Source organism: Ammospiza caudacuta, chromosome 10, assembly GCF_027887145.1.
Source record: "Ammospiza caudacuta isolate bAmmCau1 chromosome 10, bAmmCau1.pri, whole genome shotgun sequence".
Taxonomy (NCBI): domain Eukaryota; kingdom Metazoa; phylum Chordata; class Aves; order Passeriformes; family Passerellidae; genus Ammospiza; species Ammospiza caudacuta.
In genome coordinates this window covers 10427533-10447811 of record NC_080602.1, presented here as the reverse complement: position 1 = coordinate 10447811, position 20279 = coordinate 10427533, and the positions used below count along the sequence as shown (strand labels likewise).

At 58.7% G+C, this 20279-nt stretch overlaps 2 protein-coding genes across 5 annotated transcripts; both read left to right on the top strand.

Annotated features, from left to right (window-relative positions):
• The first annotated feature begins 1574 nt into the window (after positions 1-1574).
• Positions 1575-19582, top strand: CELF6 (CUGBP Elav-like family member 6). Of its 4 annotated transcripts, XM_058811253.1 has the most exons (13): positions 1575-1599; positions 5896-5978; positions 12753-12801; positions 14248-14376; positions 14461-14540; positions 15000-15143; positions 15489-15633; positions 15715-15864; positions 16149-16211; positions 16968-17048; positions 17153-17296; positions 18363-18512; positions 18703-19582. In XM_058811253.1, the coding sequence occupies exons 1-12, from the start codon at positions 1590-1592 to the stop codon at positions 18488-18490; spliced, it is 1206 nt and encodes a 401-aa protein (XP_058667236.1). In that variant the 5' UTR covers positions 1575-1589; the 3' UTR covers positions 18491-18512; positions 18703-19582. The 4 variants fall into 4 exon arrangements, with proteins under 4 accessions (XP_058667236.1, XP_058667237.1, XP_058667235.1 ...); XM_058811254.1 differs by lacking the exon at positions 1575-1599 and having other exon boundaries at positions 5904-5978; positions 14251-14376; XM_058811252.1 differs by lacking the exons at positions 1575-1599; positions 5896-5978 and adding an exon at positions 7896-8130 and having other exon boundaries at positions 14251-14376.
• LOC131561847 (anti-sigma-I factor RsgI2-like) lies at positions 6930-7953 on the top strand. Its single transcript, XM_058811307.1, is given in 5 exon segments — positions 6930-7164; positions 7167-7419; positions 7454-7590; positions 7593-7748; positions 7940-7953. Coding segments are annotated over 5 exon segments (795 nt in total).
• Positions 19583-20279: the final 697 nt, after the last annotated feature.

Here is a 20279-nt window from a genome sequence, read left to right as displayed (position 1 = left end):
CACTCGTGTGCACTCTTGCAGCACCTGTATGTTCATGCACATGCTTGAACATGCATGCACACGTTTGTGCAGACTTGCACGTGCTTGCACACATGCTCACACACACATGTACACAGTGGCACATGCTCACAGCCCTTCCCACACTCACAAGCCCCTGCACGCACGAGGCAGCGCGCTGGGGAAGCCAGGCTTCCCCCCACCTGGCTGCTGCTTTGGGACTAATTAATTAATTAACGACAACACCAGGTATTAAAGCTGCTCAGTCTAATTACAGATCTTTCGGGGAGACATGGGATGCAGGAGGGAAGTGCTCTCCTCCTCCCCCTTCTGGGGCAGCCCCAGGGGGGCAACAGGGCAGGGTGGCGTCCATGGAGGCGAAAAACTCATTAAAGTGTTCAAATTGACCCTTTTTGAGCCTCTTGTGTGTGTTTAAACCCTGCTCTGAGGTGGGGAGCAGAGAGGGGTTAAGTTTGGGTGCTACTAAAGGGCTGCAGGGGGGAAGGTGGGAGGCTGCTCTGCTCCTTGGACAGCCCTGGCAGGGGCTGGGGGGATGATGGGGCGAAAGGGGGATGGAGGGAGGTGAGGGGATGGAGGTGCTGAGGGATGATGGGGGTGATGGGGAGATGAGGGAAAGGGAGGGACGTAGGTGGTCATGAGGGTGATGGGGGATGAGGGGAAAGGGGGTACATGGGGGGATATGAGGGGCATGGGGGGTGGCGGGGCATGACAGAGCGTGATGGGGGTCAGAGGAAGTGATGGGAGGGATGGGGAGGGAGACCGGGGGTGATGGAGAGAATGGGGGTGATGGGGGGTGATGGGAGGTGATGGGCATGATGGGGATGATGGGGGAGGGTGATGGGGGTGATGGGGGTAATGGGGATGCCGGGAGGTGATGGGGGATGATAAGGATTCTGGTGGTGGGGGTGTGCGGGGGGGTGTGTGATGGTAATGACGAGGGCTGATGGAGGATGACGGGAGTGATAGGGGTGACAGGGGCCGAATGGGGGGACACGTGGGGCCATGGACGGGAGGGTGGCGAGCGGGGGGGTCCGGCGTGAGCCCGGCAGGGCGCAGCAGTGGGCGGAGCCTGGACGCGCCCCACCCCTCTTTCCGCCTCGAGGTTCTGATTGGCCACCGCCCCCTCATTATGCTAATACAGCACCCCTGGGCGGGGCCGTCCGGCTGACGTCACGGGCCCGCTGGCGGGCGCGGGCCGAGCCGAGCCGAGCCGAGAGGTGCCGAGCGGGGCGGTGCCGAGCGGTGCCGAGGCGAGCCGAGCGGTGCCGAGCGGTGCCGAGCGGTGCCGGGCGGTGCCGAGCGGTGCCGGTCGGGCGGGGCGGGGCGCGGAACGGGCCATGGCGGCGGCGGCGGCGGGCGAGGCGGCGGGGGCGGCGTTCAGCACCGCGAACAGCGGCCGGGTGAACGGGCTGAGCCGCCCGCCCGGCGCCATCGCCATGAAGGACCACGACGCCATCAAGCTGTTCGTGGGGCAGATTCCGCGCAACCTGGAGGAGAGCGACCTCAAGCCGCTCTTCGAGGAGTTCGGCCGCATCTACGAGCTCACCGTGCTCAAGGATCGCTTCACCGGCATGCACAAAGGTGCGGGGGCGGCGGGCCGGGGCACCCCCCCGGGTGGGATGCCCTGATGTTGGACAGCCTGAGGTGGGGGCTGTCCTGAGGTGAGGTGGGACACCCTGAGGTGGGGGGGATCCTCAGTGAGGCACCGCTCTGGTGGGATGTCGTGAGGTGGGGGGGACCCCTCAGTGAGGTACTGCTGTGGTGGGATGTTGTGAGGTGGGGGGGGACCGTCAGTGAGGTACTACTGTGGTGGGACACCCTGAGGTGGGGGGGATCCTCAGTGAGGTACTGCTGTGGTGGGATGCCGTGAGGTGGGGAGCACCCTCAGTGAGGTACTGCACTGGTGGGACACCCTAGGGTGTGGGGGGATCCTCAGTGAGGTACTGCTCTGGTGGGACACCCTCAGTGAAGTACCACTCTGGTAGGATGTCCTGAGGTGGGGAGCACCCTCAGTGAGCTACTGCTGTGGTGGGATGTTGTGAGGTGGGGGGGCACCGTCAGTGAGGTACCACTCTGGTGGGACACCCTGAGGTATGGAGGGATCCTCAGTGAGGTACTGCTGTAGTGGGACACCCTGAGGTTGGGGGGATCCTCAGTGAGGTACTGCTCTGGTGGGACATCCTGAGATTGGGGGGATCCTCAGTGAGGTACTGCTCTGGTGGGACACCCTGAGGTTGGGGGGATCCTCAGTGAGGTACCATGCTGGTGGGACACCCTGAGGTGTGGGTGACTCCCTCTGGGAGGTACTGCTGTGGTGGGACACCCTGAGATGGGGGGCAATCCTCAGTGAGGTACTGCTCTGGTGGGATGTCCTGAGGTGGGGGGGGGCACCCTCAGTGAGGTACCGTGCTCATGGGACACCCTGAGGACACCAGGAGTGTCCTGGGATGGGGGACCCCTCAGGTGGGACGTCACTGACATGTGGCACCGAAGTATGGGCCACCTGTGAGGCAGGACAGACTGAGGTGGGGGGGAACCCCTCAGGTGAGGGGTCCTGTCCCTCAGGTGGGATACCCCTGAGGTGAGGTACCCCTCAAGTGGGACAGCTGGAGATGGATCATCCTGACAAAGGGATACCCCTCAGGTGGGATGCCCTGAGGTGGGATGCTCTGAGGGTGGGAACCCCTCAGTTGTGGTGCCCCTGTGGTGAGATAAACTGAGATGGAGCACGCTGGCATATAGGGGGGACCCTGGGGTGAAAACACCCCTGAAGTGGGACACCCTGAGGCAAAGACACCCAATGTGAGGCACCCCTGATATGGCACAGCCTGAGGTAGGATATCCCTGAGGCAAAGGCACTCCTGAAATGTGGTTTCCCCATCAGATGGGACAACCTGAGGTTTGGTACCTAAGTGTGGGCCACCACTGAGGTGGGGTGCCCTGAGATGAGGGTACCCTTCAAGTGGGACATCCTGAGATGGTGCATTCCAAGACAGGGATACCTCTAAGGTGGGACATGCCCGAGGTGGAGGCACCCATGAGGTGGGATAACGTGAGGTGGAGCACCCTGAGATACAGCTGGGATGCTTTGAGAGGGGGCACCATGATCTGAAAGTATGCCTGAGGTCAGAGACACTGCTATGGGGTACCTGTGAGGTGATGTAGCCCTGAAATGGAGATGTCCCGAAGGTGGGACACCCTGAGGTGGGGTACCCAAATATGGGCACCCCTCAGCTGAGTTACACCTGAGGTGGAGATATCCTTCATGTGGAGGCTACACCCATAAGTATGGGGCACCCTAAGGAGTGGAAACCTTTGGGGTGAAGATATTCCTAAGTTGGAGGAAACCTTGAGGTAGAGCACCTTGAGGTGGGAACACCGCAGTATGGAATGTTTGGATATATGGCCCCTCCTAAGATTGGGGTACCCCTGAGGAAGAGGGGAGCACCCACCAGGGGTCAGGGTGCTGCTGTCTGGCTTGGGGGCACCCCTGGGACCAGAGCATCACAGGGCAGGGAGCACTGCAATGGATTTTAGAACATCTGCCTGCCTTGGGGGCACCTGTCTGGCATCAGCACAGCCACATGAGTTTGTGCACCCCGGGAGCTGGAGCACCCCTGGGGTACAGACACCCCTCTGTGGATGGGGACGTGCCATGTGTGCAGTGTGTCCCGGGTGCTGTGGCCCTGTGGCACGGCATGAGGAGCAGTGACACACCCAGGGGGTGGCACAGGCTGGCGACGTGCCATCTCTGCAGTGTGTCCCAGGTGCTGTGGCCCTGTGGCACGGCATGAGGAGCAGTGACACACCCAGGGGGTGCCACAGGATGGGGACACAGTGCCATCTCTGCAGTGTGTCCCAGGTGCTGTGGCCCAGTGGCACGGCATGAGGAGCAGTGACACACCCAGGGGGACACACAGGCACCGCCGAGGTCTCCACGGGACACCCCACCCAAGAGCTGTGCTGTGCAGTGCCAGAGCAGAGTCAGCACACCCCAGGTGTCCCCAGAGAGGAGCCACAAGCTGTCACCAAACCCCTGTGCCACAGCCAGCACCTGCTTCGCTGAGACTATCCTGGGGAGCCAAAACTTGATGTTTGTGGTTGCTGCCGTGTCGATGCCCTTCGTCTGTGGGGCAGCCGCCTGGACTCTGGCACTTTTGGCACTTTTGGCCTCCAGCACTTCCCCAGGTGTCTCTGAAGCCGCTTCTATGCCTGGATCAATGGGATTTGCACCTTCCAGGCTCCCCCTGCGCTTCCTCCAGCGCGGGCTTCAACGCCTGCGGCCCAGCCGCATGATTTAATTGCGGACGCTCCTCTAATTTGAACGGCATCCTCCCTCCCGGCGAGCCTCCCGAGCAGAACCGCTCCTGCGCCAGCCCTCCCAACTTCTCCAGAATGCCCGGGCACTGTCTACATTGTCGCCTGCAGGAAAAACAGGGGGAAAAAAAAAAAGAGAGAAAGAAGAGCGGAGAGCAGGAAACCAACATGATTACAGATGGTAAACACTGGAAATGGCACCGGGACTGAGGCGAGCTGCTGTGCTGATCTCCCAGAGTGTTGATCCAGGGGGATCTCTCCTTGCTCTCCATTGAGGGCAGATATCCCCAACACCCCAAGGCGGGCGAGGGACCCCATCCCGCAGCGTCCCCCGCCCTGCCGCCATGCTCCCTCTCCTCCCAGGCACGCTGATTGTACTTATTAAGAGTTATTAATACTTAATCAGCTGGCGGATTTAATTGTGCCAATATTAAAAATGCATCAATGTCAATTTTATTCATTAAATATTTACTTTGTTGAAGGGAAACTGTTTTGCTGCTGTTTTAATATCACTTTCAGATGCTTTTGGATGTGACCCCAGCAAATTGGGGGGGAGCCCTCAGGGAGGGAGCGGTGCAGCGGTGGCACAGGCACCAGGAATGCTTCAGGAGAGACGGAGCAGAGAGGACCGGACCCTGTCCCCAGGGCTCGCTCGTTGCTGCCAGCTCTGCGAGCGAGTGGCTCGGCAGCGTGAGTCAGCGTGGGAAAACCTCACCCCAGGCGTATTCCCGATTTCCAAAGCGCCATGATGTCGAAGGAGCCCGAGTGCCTTCACCACACAAATCTCATCCTAAGGAGGATGCTTAGGCTGGGAGAACTGTGCTGGCAAGAGAGGGTGCACAGCCTCGACACCTGGAGATCTGCTTCCTGGAGGACTTGGGTTGTGGCTTTCCCCAGGGCTGGGGCCAGAGTGCCACTGCCCATGTGCTGCCTGCTCCTCCCTGGCTCCTTCCTTCATCCTGCTGCTCCATCTCCTACCCTGTTCCGGGGGTGAACTGTGACCCTGTGTGTGCCCATCTGGGTGTAGAGTACCAGGGCACCAGGATGCTGGATGCCATGGGGCCAGGGTGTCAGTGCAACGGGATGGTGGATGCCATGGTGCTGAGCTGCTGGATGCCACAGTGCCAGGGTGCCAGATCATCAGGGTGCTTGTTGCTGGATGCCGTGGTGCTAAGGTGATGGATGCCACCATGCCAGGGTGCCAAATCCCAGGTTATAGACTGCCAGCGTGCCAGAGTGCTGAATGTCAGGGTGCTGAGGTGCTGAATGCCACCATGCCAGGTTGCTGGGATTCTGAATGCCACCGTGCCAGGGTGATAGAGTGCTGGGATGCTGGATGCCACAGGGCCAGGATTCTGGATGCCAGGGTGTCAAGTGCCATGGTGCTGGGGTGCTGGATGTCACAGTCCCAGGGTGCTGGTGTGCTGGGTGTCACTGTGCTGGATGCCAGGATGCTGAGACACCACAGTGCCACATCAGCTGTGCCACCAGCTCCCTGTGTGCACAGGGCACTGTGGCAATAGCAGGCCGGACACTGATGCTGTCTCCCTGTCTCCACAGGCTGTGCCTTTCTCACCTACTGCGCCCGTGACTCCGCGCTGAAGGCGCAGAGTGCCCTGCACGAGCAGAAGACGCTGCCAGGGGTAAGTGAAACTGGGGCGGCGGGGTCAGCTGGGACGGGGCCTGGTGACACCTCCCTGCAGCACGGCAGAATTGAGTGACACTGAGGTGGTCCAGTTGAGCTGGAGCAGCACCTGGGGACACCTTCCCATGTCATGGGAGCCTTAAGTGACACCGAGGGATCGGGGTGAGCCAGGGCGGGGGCTGGTGACACCTCCCCGAGGCGCGGGAGCCACTTCCAGCAGCCGCAAACCGAGGCATCGATTTTCCAGCCGCCCGCGTGCTGTTGCGCTTTCTGTGGGCTCCGACCTCCCGAGCTTAACAAAGTGAAAATAAATATTTAATTATTCGCCTAAATAAAAATCAATAGGCCCGCGGGTTGGCTGGGGAAGGAGCCGGGGCCCATGAATATCAATCCCTGCTGTGTGCGTGTGGAGCTGACAGAGGAGGATGAGGTTTGCGGGGATGTGGCTTCCTGAGCCGTGCTCTCACCGGCGGGGCCACACTTCAGTAAGTTCGAGAGTTACCAGCCCACCTTGGCAGCCTAAAGGAGGCCGGGGTCAGGCCCTGCCGGGGGATTCTCATCAGGCACAGGCAGGTGTGTAGTGTGTATTGCTATTGCCATGGCCCCTCGCTTGGGGATTGGGGGTGAATGTGTGAGCATGTGTGTGCACATGGATGTGCTGGTGCATGCCCCATAGGGGCTCACTGCTGTGCCTACCTCTCCGTGTGTGTGTGTGCACACAGCAGTGCAGGGCACTGTGTGCTTGTGCTCACACCCTGTGCCCATGTAAGTGCTCACGCCTGTGTGTGCTCACACCTATATGTGCTCACATGTCTGTGCCTGAGCACTCCTGTTTTTGCACACACCCATGTGTATGCACTTGTGTACGCTTGGGTACACACCTATGAGTGCCTGTGAACACACATCTGTGTCTGTGCACACCCATCTGCTTGTGCACACAAGCACACCCATGTGCACTTATGTGCAACCCCTCTACCTGTGCTCACCCCCTGTACCTGCTCATACCCCTTGTACCTGTACTCAAACACCTATACCTGTGCTCACATACCCTGTAACTGCTCATACCACCTGTACCTGTGCTCACACACCTCACATACCCTGTAATTGCTCATACCACCTATACCTGTGCTCACACACCTCACATACCCTGTAACTGCTCATACCACCTGTACCTGTGCTCACCCCCGTATCTACGCATCCCCTGTACGTGTATTCACACACCTATACCTGTTCACACATGTTCCAGCTCATACCCTGTACCTGTGCACACCTCCTGTACCTGTGCTCACACTTGTCCCTGCTCATACCCTGTACCTGCACACCCCTGTACCTGTACCTGCTGACCCCCTGTACCTGCTGACCCCCTGTACCTGCACACTCCCTGTACCTGTGCTCACACCCCTGTACCTGCACACCCCTGTACCTGTGCTCACACCCCTGTACCTGCTCACACACCTATACTTGTGCTCACACCTGTCCCTGCTCACACCCCTGTACCTGTGCTCACACCCCTGTACCTGCTCACACTCCTATACCTGTGCTCACACCTGTCCCTGCTCACACCCCTGTCCCTGCTCATACCCTGTACCTGTGTTCACACCCCTGTCCCTGCACACCCCTGTACCTGCACACCCCCTGTTCCTGTGCTCTCACCTGTACCTGCTGACCCCCGGTACCTGCGCACCCTTCGTGTTCCCACCGTCGCCCCCCAACCCCAGCCAGGCCCCGCCCCCGGCGTGTCGGGGACTGGGGGCGTGTCCAGACTGCGGTGGGCGTGTCCAAGCGAGGCCCCGCCCCCCCCCCGGCCCGGCCCGGCTCGGCTCGGCGGGGCTGCGGCCGCCCCGCCCTGTGCCCCGCCCCCCGCGCGCCGCTGCGCGAGCCCAGCCGAATCCGGCCGAGCCGAACCGAACCCAGCCGAGCCCAGCCGAACCCAGCCCAGCCGAGACCGGCCTTGCCGAGCCGAACCTAGCTAAGCCGAGCCCAGCCGAACCGTCTCGGGTGGAGCCGAGCGCAGCCGAGCTCAGCCGAACCGCCTCGGTGGAGCCGGCGGTCCGGCCGGTCCGGCCATGCAGCTGCCGCAGGTGCCGGCGCCGGGGCCGCGGCCGCCCGTGCTGTGGGTGCCCGCCGGGTCCAAGATCCTCTGCATCGAGGTAGGGCCCCGCCTTTGTCTGCCGCCGCCTCCGCCCGGCCCGGCACGGCCCGGCACCGCCCGGCAGCCTCCGCTCGAGCCGGGGTGGGGGGGCTGCACCGGAGGGGCTCTAGGAGGGATGTGGGTGATGGCAAGGGGGTGTATCTGCTCCCGGGGATGCTGTGCGGGAGCGGGGGTGATGGCGAGGGTGTGGATCCTTGCTCCTGGGGATGGGCATGGAGGGGTGTTCATGGTGAGCAGGGCGTATCTGCACACAAGGCTGGGGATGGAGGGGTGTTGGTGAGGGGGTGCTCCCAGGGGTGGGCTGGGGATGCAGCCGTGTTTGTGATCAGGGTGTAATTGCACACAGGGATGGTGGGTGTGAGTGGGGGTGAGGGTGATGGAGTGTATCTGAACCCCGGGATGGGAATGAGGATGGAGCAGTGTTGGTGAGGGGGTGTATCTGCTCCCAGGCATAGGATGGGGATGGAGCAGTGCTGGTGATCAGGGTGTATTTGCACACAGGGACGGGGATGGAGGGGCGTTGATGAGCAGGGTGAATGTGCACACGGGGTTGGGGGCTGTGAGTGGGCGTGTTGCAGGGTGTATCTGCACACAGGGATGAGGATGGAGGGGTGTTGGTGGGGAGGTGTATCTGCTCCCAGGGATGGGGTGGGCGGCTGTGGGTGTTGCAGGGTGTATCTGCACACAGGGATGAGGATTGGGGGTGTTGGTGACAGGGTGTATCTGCTCCCAGGGATGGGTGTTGGGGATGGAGGAGTGTTGGTGAGGAGGGGTGTATTTGCACAGAAGAATGGGGTTGGAGGGGTGTTGGTGAGGGGCTGTATCTGCACCCACAGATGGGGTGTGTGGGTGTGTGTTGCTGTGCAGGGTGTATCTGCACCCAGGGATGGGGTGCATGTGTTGGTGATGAGGATGTATTTGCACTCCGGGGTGGGGGCTCTGTGTGTGTGTGTGTGGCTGGGAGGGTGTATCTGCACCCAGGGAAAGGGAGGGTGTCGGCAGAGGGGTGTTGGTGATGTCTCCGGACCCAGGGAGGCTGTGTGTGGTGAGGAGGGTGTTCTGGCACCCAGCAATGCTGGGGGGGGGGGGTGTTTGCAGGCAGGGATGGAGGTTGGTGGTGAGGAGGTGTATGTGCCCCCAGGGATGGGTTTGGTGTGTGTGCTGGCTGGAGGGTGTATTTTTCCACCGCAGCTCTGTGTGTGTGTGTGTGTGTGGTGCAGGTGTGCAAGGGGGCAGCGCTCGGGGGCTGTTGCACCCGCAGGCGGTGCAGGGAGGGGTGTGTGCATTGGCAGGGGTGCAGCTCTGACCCCCGGGTGTGTGCAGGTGGGTGTGCAAGCACGTGGGTGTCTGTGTGTGTGGGAAGAGGAGCTTAGGGTGTCTTTGTCCCCAGTGATGGTGACATGGTGTGGGTGCACATGGGCTGGGGGAGTGGCAGCAGTGGGGGTGTGTGGGCACACAGGGTGTGACAGGGAGTGCAGGTGTTGTGCTGGGCTCAGGTGTGCATGGTGGCCATGGGGATGGGATGTGGGTGTTGCTGGGGTGCCGTGAGCCCACCCAAGCTGTCTGTGTGCCCACAGAGGGCTCCCAAGGGTCCCACTATGGGACCTGCTGCTACAATGGGGAAACTGAGGCAAGGGGAATTGTATCCCGGCACTGGCTGTGCATCCCAGGGTGTGTGCCCGTGGCTGTGTGTGATCCATGGCAGCAGGCAGGGCTCTGTGGGATGCATGGCGTGCAGCCTGGGGTTGTGCAGGTGCCCGTGGGGCTGTGTGCAGTGGGCACACGTGGGTGCTGGGACAGACGCGCGGTGTGCACAGCACTGTGTGGGCACACGTGTGCGGCTTCCGAGTGTGTGGCTGTGCCAGGGGGACTGGGGGTGGCTGTGCCAGGGGGTGCTGGGGTCTGTGGGTGGGTTCAGAGGTGTGTGGGTGTGTGTAGGGTGTGCCAGGGTTGTGCAGTGCTGTGGCTGTCCCCAGGCTGGCTGTGTGGCCTGGCTGTGGGTTACCCCAGGGCTTTGTCAAGGTATTCCCGTGACGAGTGACTGCCAGACCTTGGTTCCTGTCTCCCTGGGGTGGCATGGGCATGAGGCTCCCACAGTCACTCGCTGCTCCAGTGTCACCTGCCACCTCCATCTCATTTGGGTGCATGGTGGCCTGCTGCATCCTCTGGCTGTTGGTTGTGAGGACAAGGAGGAGGAGTGTGATGCTAAGGAAGGAACAAAGGCCAGAAGTGACCCACTGAGCACATCCCCTGGCGGGGATTCTATGGGCTGGCTCTCCCTGGTATCCAGGTTTTTGAGGGGCTCCAAATCTGGGTGGGTGACAGTGCCTGAGCAGTCAGGAGGTGGTTTGGCACCCACTGGTGATCCCCTGTCCTGTGGAACACCAGTGGTTTGACCGTGGGGTAACTGGGGCTTTGTGAACTGCTGATGATGGTTGATGCTGGAACACCCCAAGCAGGGTGTCACTATGTCCCTGGGGCGTGGGAGATGGATGGATGGATGGATGGATGGATGGATGCATGGATGGATGGATGGATGGATGGATGCTGTGGGAGTGGAAAGGTGGGTGGTGGCAAGATGGAAGATGAATGGGCAGATGGAAGGGTGGTGCAGGGATGGATGGGTGTTGGGGATATGGATGGGTGTTGTGAGGATGGATGGGTGTTGGGGGATGGATAGAGGATCTTGGCAATATAGATAGATGCTGTGGGAATGGATGGGTGTATGGGGATGGATGTTGGGGATGTGGATGGCTGCAATGGGGATGGACAGGTATTCGGGGGTGGATGGATGGGTGTTGGTGCTATAGATGGATGCTATGGGAACAAATGGGTGTTATGAGGATGGGTGTTGGGGATATGGATGGGTTCTATGGGGAGGGATGGATGCTATGGGAATGGGTGTTGGAGTATGGCTGGATGAATCCAGGGGTAAGATGGGTGTGTGGGTGATTGTGTGGGTGTCCCGGATGGATGAGTGGATGGATGGGTGTTGCAGGTGGGTGTCAGGAGCAGGGGGAAATGCCTGGGTGGCTGTTTAGTGTGGGAACATGGATAGAGGGCTGTGTGGACACGGTGCAGGGGTGCTGTGGGGACAATCAGGAGTTCTGGGTGCCACAGGGGGTCATCAAGCACCCTGTGGTGGGCACATCGTGATGTCAAGGGTGCCAAAACCCCCTTCTGGGGGTGTCTAGAGGCCAGGGCAATTTCTCCTTGGTGTGGTGTGGCAGCCCTGGGGTAGGTTAGCTGTTCCCTGAGGCCTGACATTTATAAACATCAGCCGCTCCCGGGGAATCAATACAGTTTAATAACCGGCGAGCGGAGACGGGAGACACATCAAAATGACACTCTGCGGCTCCGTAAATGTTATTCTAAATCATCCTCACTGCCTTTATTACATTAAGCATACAGCAGCGGGCATGGGAAATTTATTCCATCAAAGGCCATCACGCTGGTAAATGGGGCTGGTGGGTCAGTGGAGGGGGGCAGCCCCCCCCAAAATGGGGTTCCCTCCTCCCGGCTGTGGCAGGGATGTGAGGGACAGAGGGGTTCTGGGTTTAGGGTCTCGGTGCTGTCACAGTCTCCGGAGTTTGGGGTGAGCCAAATCCTGCCCCTACACAAGGTGGATGTTTGGGGGACTGGTGACATAATGGGTGACACTGTGAGGTGTCCCTCAGTGCCACTCTGTGCCATCCCATGACTCCTGGGGACTCAATCCCTTCCCTGGACCATCCCCAGCTCTGCGCTGACATTTCTCTCCACGTTTCCCTGGAGACGAGGCGGTTGCTGTGGAAACCTCCCTCCTCTTCTCTCTTACCCATCCTCTTCCTCACCCTGATGTGGGGAGGACTGTCTCTGCCCCCACCCATCCCCAAAATTTAGGGACCCCTACCAGGGTGCGGCGGGGGGCACCTGGGATGGGGGTGCACACACACATGGGGGCGGCTGTGCCCGTGTGTGCTCGGGGCGTGTTCGTGTGCGCGCCCCCGCGCCGTCATGTGTGACATCTCGCTGTTGCCGTGGCGACCCCATCGAGCACATGGCTCGGGCTCCGCAGCATCGCGGGGGAAGCACGCTTGTTGCCATGGAAACGGCCATAATTGTAGCGTTTTTCGGCTAAAAGAGGGGAAAAAGGAGGGGGAGAGAGGAGGAGGAATGGCTCCATGGGGCAGCAGGCCAGGGATGTGCCTGCCAGCCCAGTGTGTCCTGCTGCACACGGGTGCCACGCTCATGGGTGCACATGGCGGTGAGGAGGAGGAGGCCAAATTTGGGTGAGGTTTGGGAAAAGGAGGGCAATGGTACCAGAGGGGCTGGGGCTGGCGGGGTGCTACTGCTGCCTCTGCAGTCCTTTGCAGTCGAGGAAAGCAGGCAGGCGGCCAAGCCTGGCACTGGCAGCCCCGCGGGTGCCTGCAGCACTGGGTGCCCATAGCCAGGGCCGGAGCATTGCCCTTTGCACGTGGCATCCCCGGGTCTCTGTGGCCACAAGCCCCAGATCTGTTCATGCAGGTCCCTCCCCTTTTCCCCAGCTCGCAGTGCCAGTCATTGGCCAAATCCTGCTGTTCCCCATGGAGAGGGTTCAGGGGCCCCCACACTGACCAACCGCTCTCGCTTGTGTTACAGATGAACCGCCCCATCCAGGTGAAGCCGGCCGACAGCGAGGGCCGAGGAGGTAGGTCCTCAATTCTCCAGATGCCTGACATGGGCAGGGGGCCACAGGGTTGCCTAGGGGGTGATGGGGGACATGGTGGCATCACGAGGGCTGCTGTGTGAAGGTTGGTTTGCAGAGAAATCCAGGAAAGGATCTGCCTTTGCTGGGGGCATCCAAACCTGGGTGCAGAGCAAATGCCATCTTCTCTCTCCCTGTCTGGTCAGCTGGGGGGAACATCCTCATATCATTCTGGGAATGTCCTGACATCATACCGTGAGCATCCCTGGGGTGCAGAGCACCAGCCAGCATCTCTCCCTCACCACCTTAATTTACAAAAAAATACAATTCCCTCTCCGGAGCTGCCTGTGGGGACCCCGGGGCAGGAGTTGGCTGCATATGGCCCAAGCCCCTATCAAACTACCACCCCCCTCAAATTCTTTGAGCATTTGCCACTCATTGGGCTGTGGCATTGCCAGGCTGAGGTGATCATTTGGGCAAAATGGCAGGAATTGGATCAAAATCCCACATGTGTTGTGTTGCTGGGCAGGTAGGCGCTATCAGACATGCAGGATGCTCTCGTGGGGCCGCCTGCACTTGGCAGGATGGCTGAGGTAGCTCCCCCCCATCCAAACCCTGTTATTAAACACACCGGGAGCTGGTCCCAGCGTGTCCCAGAGGGACCTGGCAAATAAATTACCCACTTACCGAGTGTAATTGGTGAAGGATTAAAAATCGATGGGTGAGCTGGGGCTCCCGTCTGCAGCCCCCTCACCCAGGAGGCAACGCTGGGCTGCCCAGCCCACTCCCCCTGGGAGATGCTTTATGTTTAACTAGACAACACACGAGCCCTATTCCCTTAACTAATTTTCTTGGTACCTTAACAGACTAAGCATTCATCGTCTCCTGCCATTATTTATTTATTTCCCCAGCAACGCTCTTGACAGGGCACCTTATTTCCTTTGTCAAATGCCATTAGCGTGCGGCGGGAGCGCGCGGCCGCACAAGACAGATGCTGGTAATAATCATGAAATTCTCATTATTTACTATCCCTTCTCTTGTGTTTGGGTTATTGATGTCCCCTGGGCATGGCTGGAGGCTGTGGGTTGTTCTGCGAGTCGATCACACGAGGGTGATCTCCTCCAGTTTGTGAATTCTCTTTGTTCCACTGCATCCCACCCCAGTGCTGGGGGAGCCAGCCCCCCCATCCCTAGAAAAAGTCTCAGCTCCTCTCCCTAAAGCAATGGCTCTTCAGGACTCGCCCCTCAGCAATTTCCCCACAGGAGAGGTTTTCCAATCCTGAGTGTTCTGTAGGATGGAGACGATAAGCCCAGCACCTTCTCTGTGGGATCGGTGTCGCTCCCTCCCTCTGATGTCACTTGGCTCCTTCCCCTCCGTACACCATTTTTGGTGAGGGGTTGGGATGGTGAGTGACCTCCCGCTCTCTGATGGGTTTGGTTTTGTTTTTAGAAGACAGGAAGCTCTTTGTGGGCATGCTGGGGAAGCAGCAGAGCGAGGACGACGTCCGCCGCCTCTTTGAGCCCTTCGGCCAGATTGAGGAATGCACCATCCTCCGAGGGCCTGATGGAGCCAGCAAAGGTGGGCTTTGGGGCACTGGGTGGGCACCCTATGGACCCACAGTGGCCACATCCAACCTGTCCCATGTTCCCTCTGTTCTCTTAGGTTGTGCCTTTGTGAAATACGGCAGCCACGCCGAGGCACAGGCTGCCATCAACAGCCTGCATGGCAGCCAAACTATGCCGGTAAGTGCCAGGCTCACACCCTGCCCTGGCTGACCCCACGCTGCCTGCTTAATCCAATCACCCACTAATTTGATCCTCAGTCTAATTGCATCAAAATCCTACAGACTGGCAATTTGTTGGCCACATCACCCCAGGCTCCTCCTTGCCAAGGTGCTGAGCCCTGGAGGTGGGAGTGTGGGACTAATTCTCTCCATGCCAGAGAAAGGGGCAGTTTAATTAACGCTGAAGGTCAGAATTGTGGACAAGGAAAGGGAAAGGAAGCAGAGGTCAGGGAGCTGCCACTGGGGAGAAAAACTGGCTATAATTAAACCTCACATTGATCACTGGTTGCTGCTGCCAAGCTGGGCAGCGTCCCCAGGGCTGAGGCTGCTGCGGACGCTGCGAGCCACGCCCATGGCAGGTACACAGTTTGGGGCATTGCTGTGCTCCCACCATCAGCCCCATCTTCCCCCACCTCAGGGCGCCTCGTCCAGCCTGGTGGTGAAGTTTGCAGACACGGATAAGGAGAGGACCCTGCGGCGGATGCATCAGATGGCGGGGCAGCTGGGCATCTTCAACCCCATGACCATCCAGTTCGGTGCCTACGGGGCCTACACGCAAGCGGTAGGAGCTGGAGCAGCCCGGGGACTTTGGGGTACCCCCGTGGGTAGGGGGGCTGGTTTGGCCCTGAAAGCACCAGTGTCAGGGTGTGTGGATGCCTGGAAGGGCTGGTGTATCCCTGTTTAAGGGCAGATGCAGTGCTTCCTGCCCACAGCTGAGGGCGGTTGTAGGGTTCAGTGGTCCCATGTTTAGCATCACCAAGACCAAGACTCCTGTCCCTGGGTCTGGCAGTGGGTGGCATTTATCCCTCTGAACCCATCCAAAGCAGAGATGCTGATTTGCCCTCCCCTCTCTCTGTTTCTCTGTGCCTCTCGCTCTCTGTCCCCTTTCCCCCCTTGTTTCCCGAAGATCATGCAGCAGCAGGCAGCCCTGATGGCGGCCGCGCAGGGCACCTGCCTCAACCCCATGGCTGCCATCGCTGCCGCCCAGATGCAACAAATGGCCGCTTTCAATGTCAGCGGGCTGGTGGCTGCTCCCCTCACTCCCTCTTCAGGTAGGACCCTCGCATTTGCCACTTGACATCCTCGGGGGGCACTCTCGGGGTGGTGCCGGCCCTGACGCCATGCTCCTGCAGGTACAAGCACCCCTCCGGGGATCAGCACGGCGCCGGTGCCCAGCATTGCCACGCCCATTGGGGTGAACGGCTTCAGCCCGCTGCCGCCCCAGACCAACGGGCAGCCCGCCTCCGAGACCATCTACACCAATGGCATCCACCCCTACCCAGGTACAGCCCTCCTGGGGCTCCGCCACGCCCCGGGGCTGGGGGGGTGTGCTTGGCTCGTGTGGGGTGCTCTCGGGGTGCTCCCCATCCCGGGAACATGCTGGATGAACCCGCGGTGTGCTCCCGTGGCATCACTGCAGGGAGGAGGGAATTCAGGCAGGGAGCAGCTCTGCCCCTCCATGGCGGCACTTGGTCAGGAGCCCTTTCCCACGGGAGCTGTGCATGCATCCATCCCTGGCTTTCTCTGGCTTATTCTGTCTTCCTTCTCCTTTCTCTTCTCTTCCCAGCTCAAAGCCCCACGGTGGCAGACCCCCTCCAGCAGGCCTACGCCGGCATGCAGCACTATGCAGGTCTCAAACTTCGCTCCCCACTCCTTCCCTCTCTCCCCTCTTTGCTCCTCACTGTTATTTTTGGGAGGTGAACATCACCCTGGGGTTGAACATTGGACTGGGGCATTTGGGCATGAATTAATGAGGGGAGCAGCAGGTGCTGAGCCCTGGCAGGAGCTCCAGGGTGGCAATGCCAATGAAAGCATCATCCCCTCATCCCACTGGCTCCTGTCATGGCGCCCCGTGCAAATTTGGATAGTGCAAAGTGAATTTTAATACCCACAGGGCTGAGATAACTGCATGGGCAAGCCCTGGCAGTGGTATTGAGAAGAGGGGGCAAGATCTGGGAGGTGGCAGAGGGTCACCCTCACACCAAGACACCAAAAGTCTGGATGTTCATCACGTGGCCAAGTCTGACGGCCAAGGACATGGGCTGTGGAGGGAAAAGAGTCAGGGCCTCCCATGGAAATATGTCAAGCCCAGCAGCCATTTTATTAGGAGCATTGACAGCAATGTCCAGATTTGCAACAAAATCAAGTTTTGGGGTTTTTCTGCTAAAAGTACCATCTTTACTCAGCTTTGAGGCTATATTACTGCTATCACCAGCATTTCTCCTGGGAGAGCTGTTCCCACATTCCTGGTGTGTCAGGAGGGGTGGGAAGGGCAGAGCCAGCAGCCATGGGGCAGAACAGGTGACAACAGGGGACCTGCCTGTCCCAGCCCTCTCTGTGGCTGGGGCAGGTGCCATGGCCTCAGCTTCTTGTTTCTCTCTTCCAGCAGCATATCCCACTGCCTACGCTCCCATCAGCCAAGCCTTTCCCCAGCAAGCGCCCCTCATCCCGCAGCAGCAGAGAGAAGGTGAGGGGTGGGGGTCACCCCACGTGGGGCCAGTGGCTCCTCGGTGTCCCCCAGGGTGACCCCACCTCGTAGCTGACGTGTCCTGTCCTTTGTGTGTCACCCAGGTCCCGAGGGCTGTAACCTGTTTATTTATCACCTGCCCCAGGAGTTCGGGGACGCGGAGCTCACGCAGATGTTTTTGCCTTTCGGCAACGTCATCTCTGCCAAAGTCTTTGTGGACCGTGCCACCAACCAGAGTAAATGCTTTGGTAAGTCCCAGGGTGTGGCTCTCCCTGGTGTCCCAGCTCTTCCCAGTCCCTAGCTCAAGGTTCCAGCTACCCTTAACATCGCAGCTTGGAGCTCTGGCTCTTCCTCAACATTCCAGCTCAGGGTCTGTCTCTCTTCAGCATCCCATTTTAAATATCTGATGCTCCTCGACATCCCGGCTCTTACCAGTCTCCAGCTCCAGAGTCCCATTCTTTCTGGTCTCCAACCTGGAGGTCCAGCTCTCCCAATATCCTGGCTCAGGGGGTCTGTCTGTCCCAAAATCCCAGCTCAAGGGTTTGGCTCTCCCAGTCTTCCCAGCGCGGAAGTCTCGCTCTTCTGGACACCCAGCGCAGAGCATCTCCATCTGAGGTGTCCATCTGAAGTCCCTGCTTGAGAGTCTGTCTCTCCAACATCTCATCTTAGGGATTTCTCTTTCCCTAGTCTCTCAGATGTCCATGTCTCCCTGTTGTCCCTTGCTTGGGGTCCAATTCTCCCTATGTCCCCAGCTCAGGGATTTCTATCTCCCTCTCACAGACCTCAGTGTCCCCATAGACTCTTTCACTTGGTGTCTTTGGAGGTCCTATCAACTCAGGGTCTCTGCAGACCTGGCCTACAGATGTCCCCTGAGCCCACACATCCCATCCTGGTGTCCCCACAGACCCCATCACCCTGGTATCAGCACATACCTGCAGACCTTGGTGTCCCCACAGACCCCATCACCTCAGTGTCCCTGCAGCCCTTATCACTTTAACAGACCCTGTCACCCCAGTGACCCCACAAATCCCATCCCATAGTATCCCTGCAGATGACTCCAGTGTCCTGTGGACCCTCTTATGCTGCTGTCCTCACAGCCTTGTCAGCTCAGTGTCCCTGCAGACCTCAGTGTCCCTGCAGGTGCCATCACCTGTCACCCAGTCCCTGCAATCCGGGGCTGTGGTGTTACCCAAGGACCCCCTCTCCCAGCACTCCCAAACCAGGAGCATCCCACAGGATTTCAGTGCCTGGGTTCAGGCAAGGCAGTGCCTGTGATGTGTGTGGTGACAAGCCCCTGTGTCCCCTCCCCGCCAGGTTTCGTCAGTTTTGACAATCCGACGAGTGCTCAGGCGGCCATTCAGGCCATGAATGGCTTCCAGATCGGCATGAAGAGGCTAAAAGTGCAGCTAAAGCGGCCGAAAGACGCCAACAGACCCTACTGACCCCAGCTCAGCCTGCGGAGAGGTGAGGGGCCTGGCCCTGGGGACGTGCTGGTCATGGAGGATCCCCCTGTCCCTGTGTTACATCCTGAGTGTGTGCAGGGATCTCTGCCTGGCACCACCCACCTAATGGATGAAGGGATGTGTCCCTCCCTTCATCCTTCCTTCCCTCCATCCCCCAGAAGCAGGCTGACAACCTTTTCCTTCTGTTCCAGGTCGGACGTCCCGCAGTGTCTGACGACTTTCCCCTTCCCCAAGTGCAGTATCCAAACCCGTAACTCTCTTTCTTTGCAACACACCCCGGAGGAGGTGAAGGAGGAGGAGATGAAGGAGAAAACGGCAAAGAAGAGAGTGTTTTGGTCGTAGCTTTTCCTTTTTGAATTTTTTCCCAAACTGGTCTTGTTTGTTGTTTAACGGGAATGAGAGGAAGACAAGGAAGGAGGGGAGCAATGCGGTGCCGGGGCTGCGATTCGCCGCCGGCCGCTCGCCGGGACTCACCGGATCCCTCACTGGGAGCAAGGCTGATGGCTCCGGGCAGCCGGGCCACGATCTACCTTTGTTTTTTGGTTTTTTTTTTAAAGCACTCATTTGCTGCTACCGATTTCCCAGGAGAAACGAGGAAAAGAGGCTCCAAATGGATTCTTAAACCAAAGCCGGTGGGACGGGACCAGCCTCGGGCGCTTCACCTGGAGGATGTTTGTTTGGATGATAAAGAAAAACGGCAAGATTTTCCTTTTTCCCTGCATTGGGGGGAAAAAAAAGAAGGATCAAAGTATGTTGGACTTATAGAAGATATATATAAATAAGTATATATATATATATATCCCATGGAGCAGGGTGGCGGGACACGCGCTTCCCCTGCTTGTCACTGGCACAGGGACATAGGATTACTTGTTTCAGAGTCATATCATTCCTTAGAGTTTAGGGACCAAAGGACTATTGCTTTTTTTAAATATATCTATAAATAAATTAATTTAAAAAAAAAAAAAACAAAACAAAACACACAAAAAAACTTCGGGAAAGGAGGAGAAAATCCAACAAAAATTAAGAAGGTTGAGTAAAAACCCTCGGGCATTCAGAGCCACGAGCGTTTCCTACAGGGCTCGGATTTGGGGGGTTCAAGGGCTCGGTTTCGGGGGCCAGTTCGTGGCTGGGGACTGGGGGGATGCAGAGGGGATTTGTGGGGGGGACTGCAGTGGCTCCCCCAGCTCCATGGCCCAGGGGGGAATTGGAGCCCCTCGGTCGCCTCTGGCAGAGGGTGGAGTGATGTGGTTCTTTGCATTTTGGGTTGGTTTGGGGGGATTTTTGGGTTGGGTTTTTTTTTTCAGCCAAAAAATCTTAAAAAAAAAAAAAAAAGAAAAATGTGAGGTTTCGGCCGCAATGAAGTGAAGCGAAATAAACTTATTTTGTCAAAATCGTCACCTTGGTTGGTTCTTTGGAGCAATTGCTGCTGCGTCCACCCCAAACACAACACCCGGGCCCCCTTTATGGCCAGCTCAGCTCCTGCTGGGCTGGAGCACCCACCAGCCTTTGGTGAAGCTGGGAGAGCACCATAGGCATCTCTTTTATTTGCTTTTTCACAGGAATTGCTATTTTTTGGAGGAATTCACCCTGGCTGCAGAGGGAATCAGGACAGGATACAGCCCTGTGGTTTCACTGATCTTTCCAAGGGACAGAGAGAGGAGCTTCAGAGAGATGTGGCCATGTCCCATGAGATAGCCCTTCGCATTGTGGGTACAGCTGAGTGACTGCCATGATCCCAGGAAAGTGACTTATTTTTTATTTGAGGAAA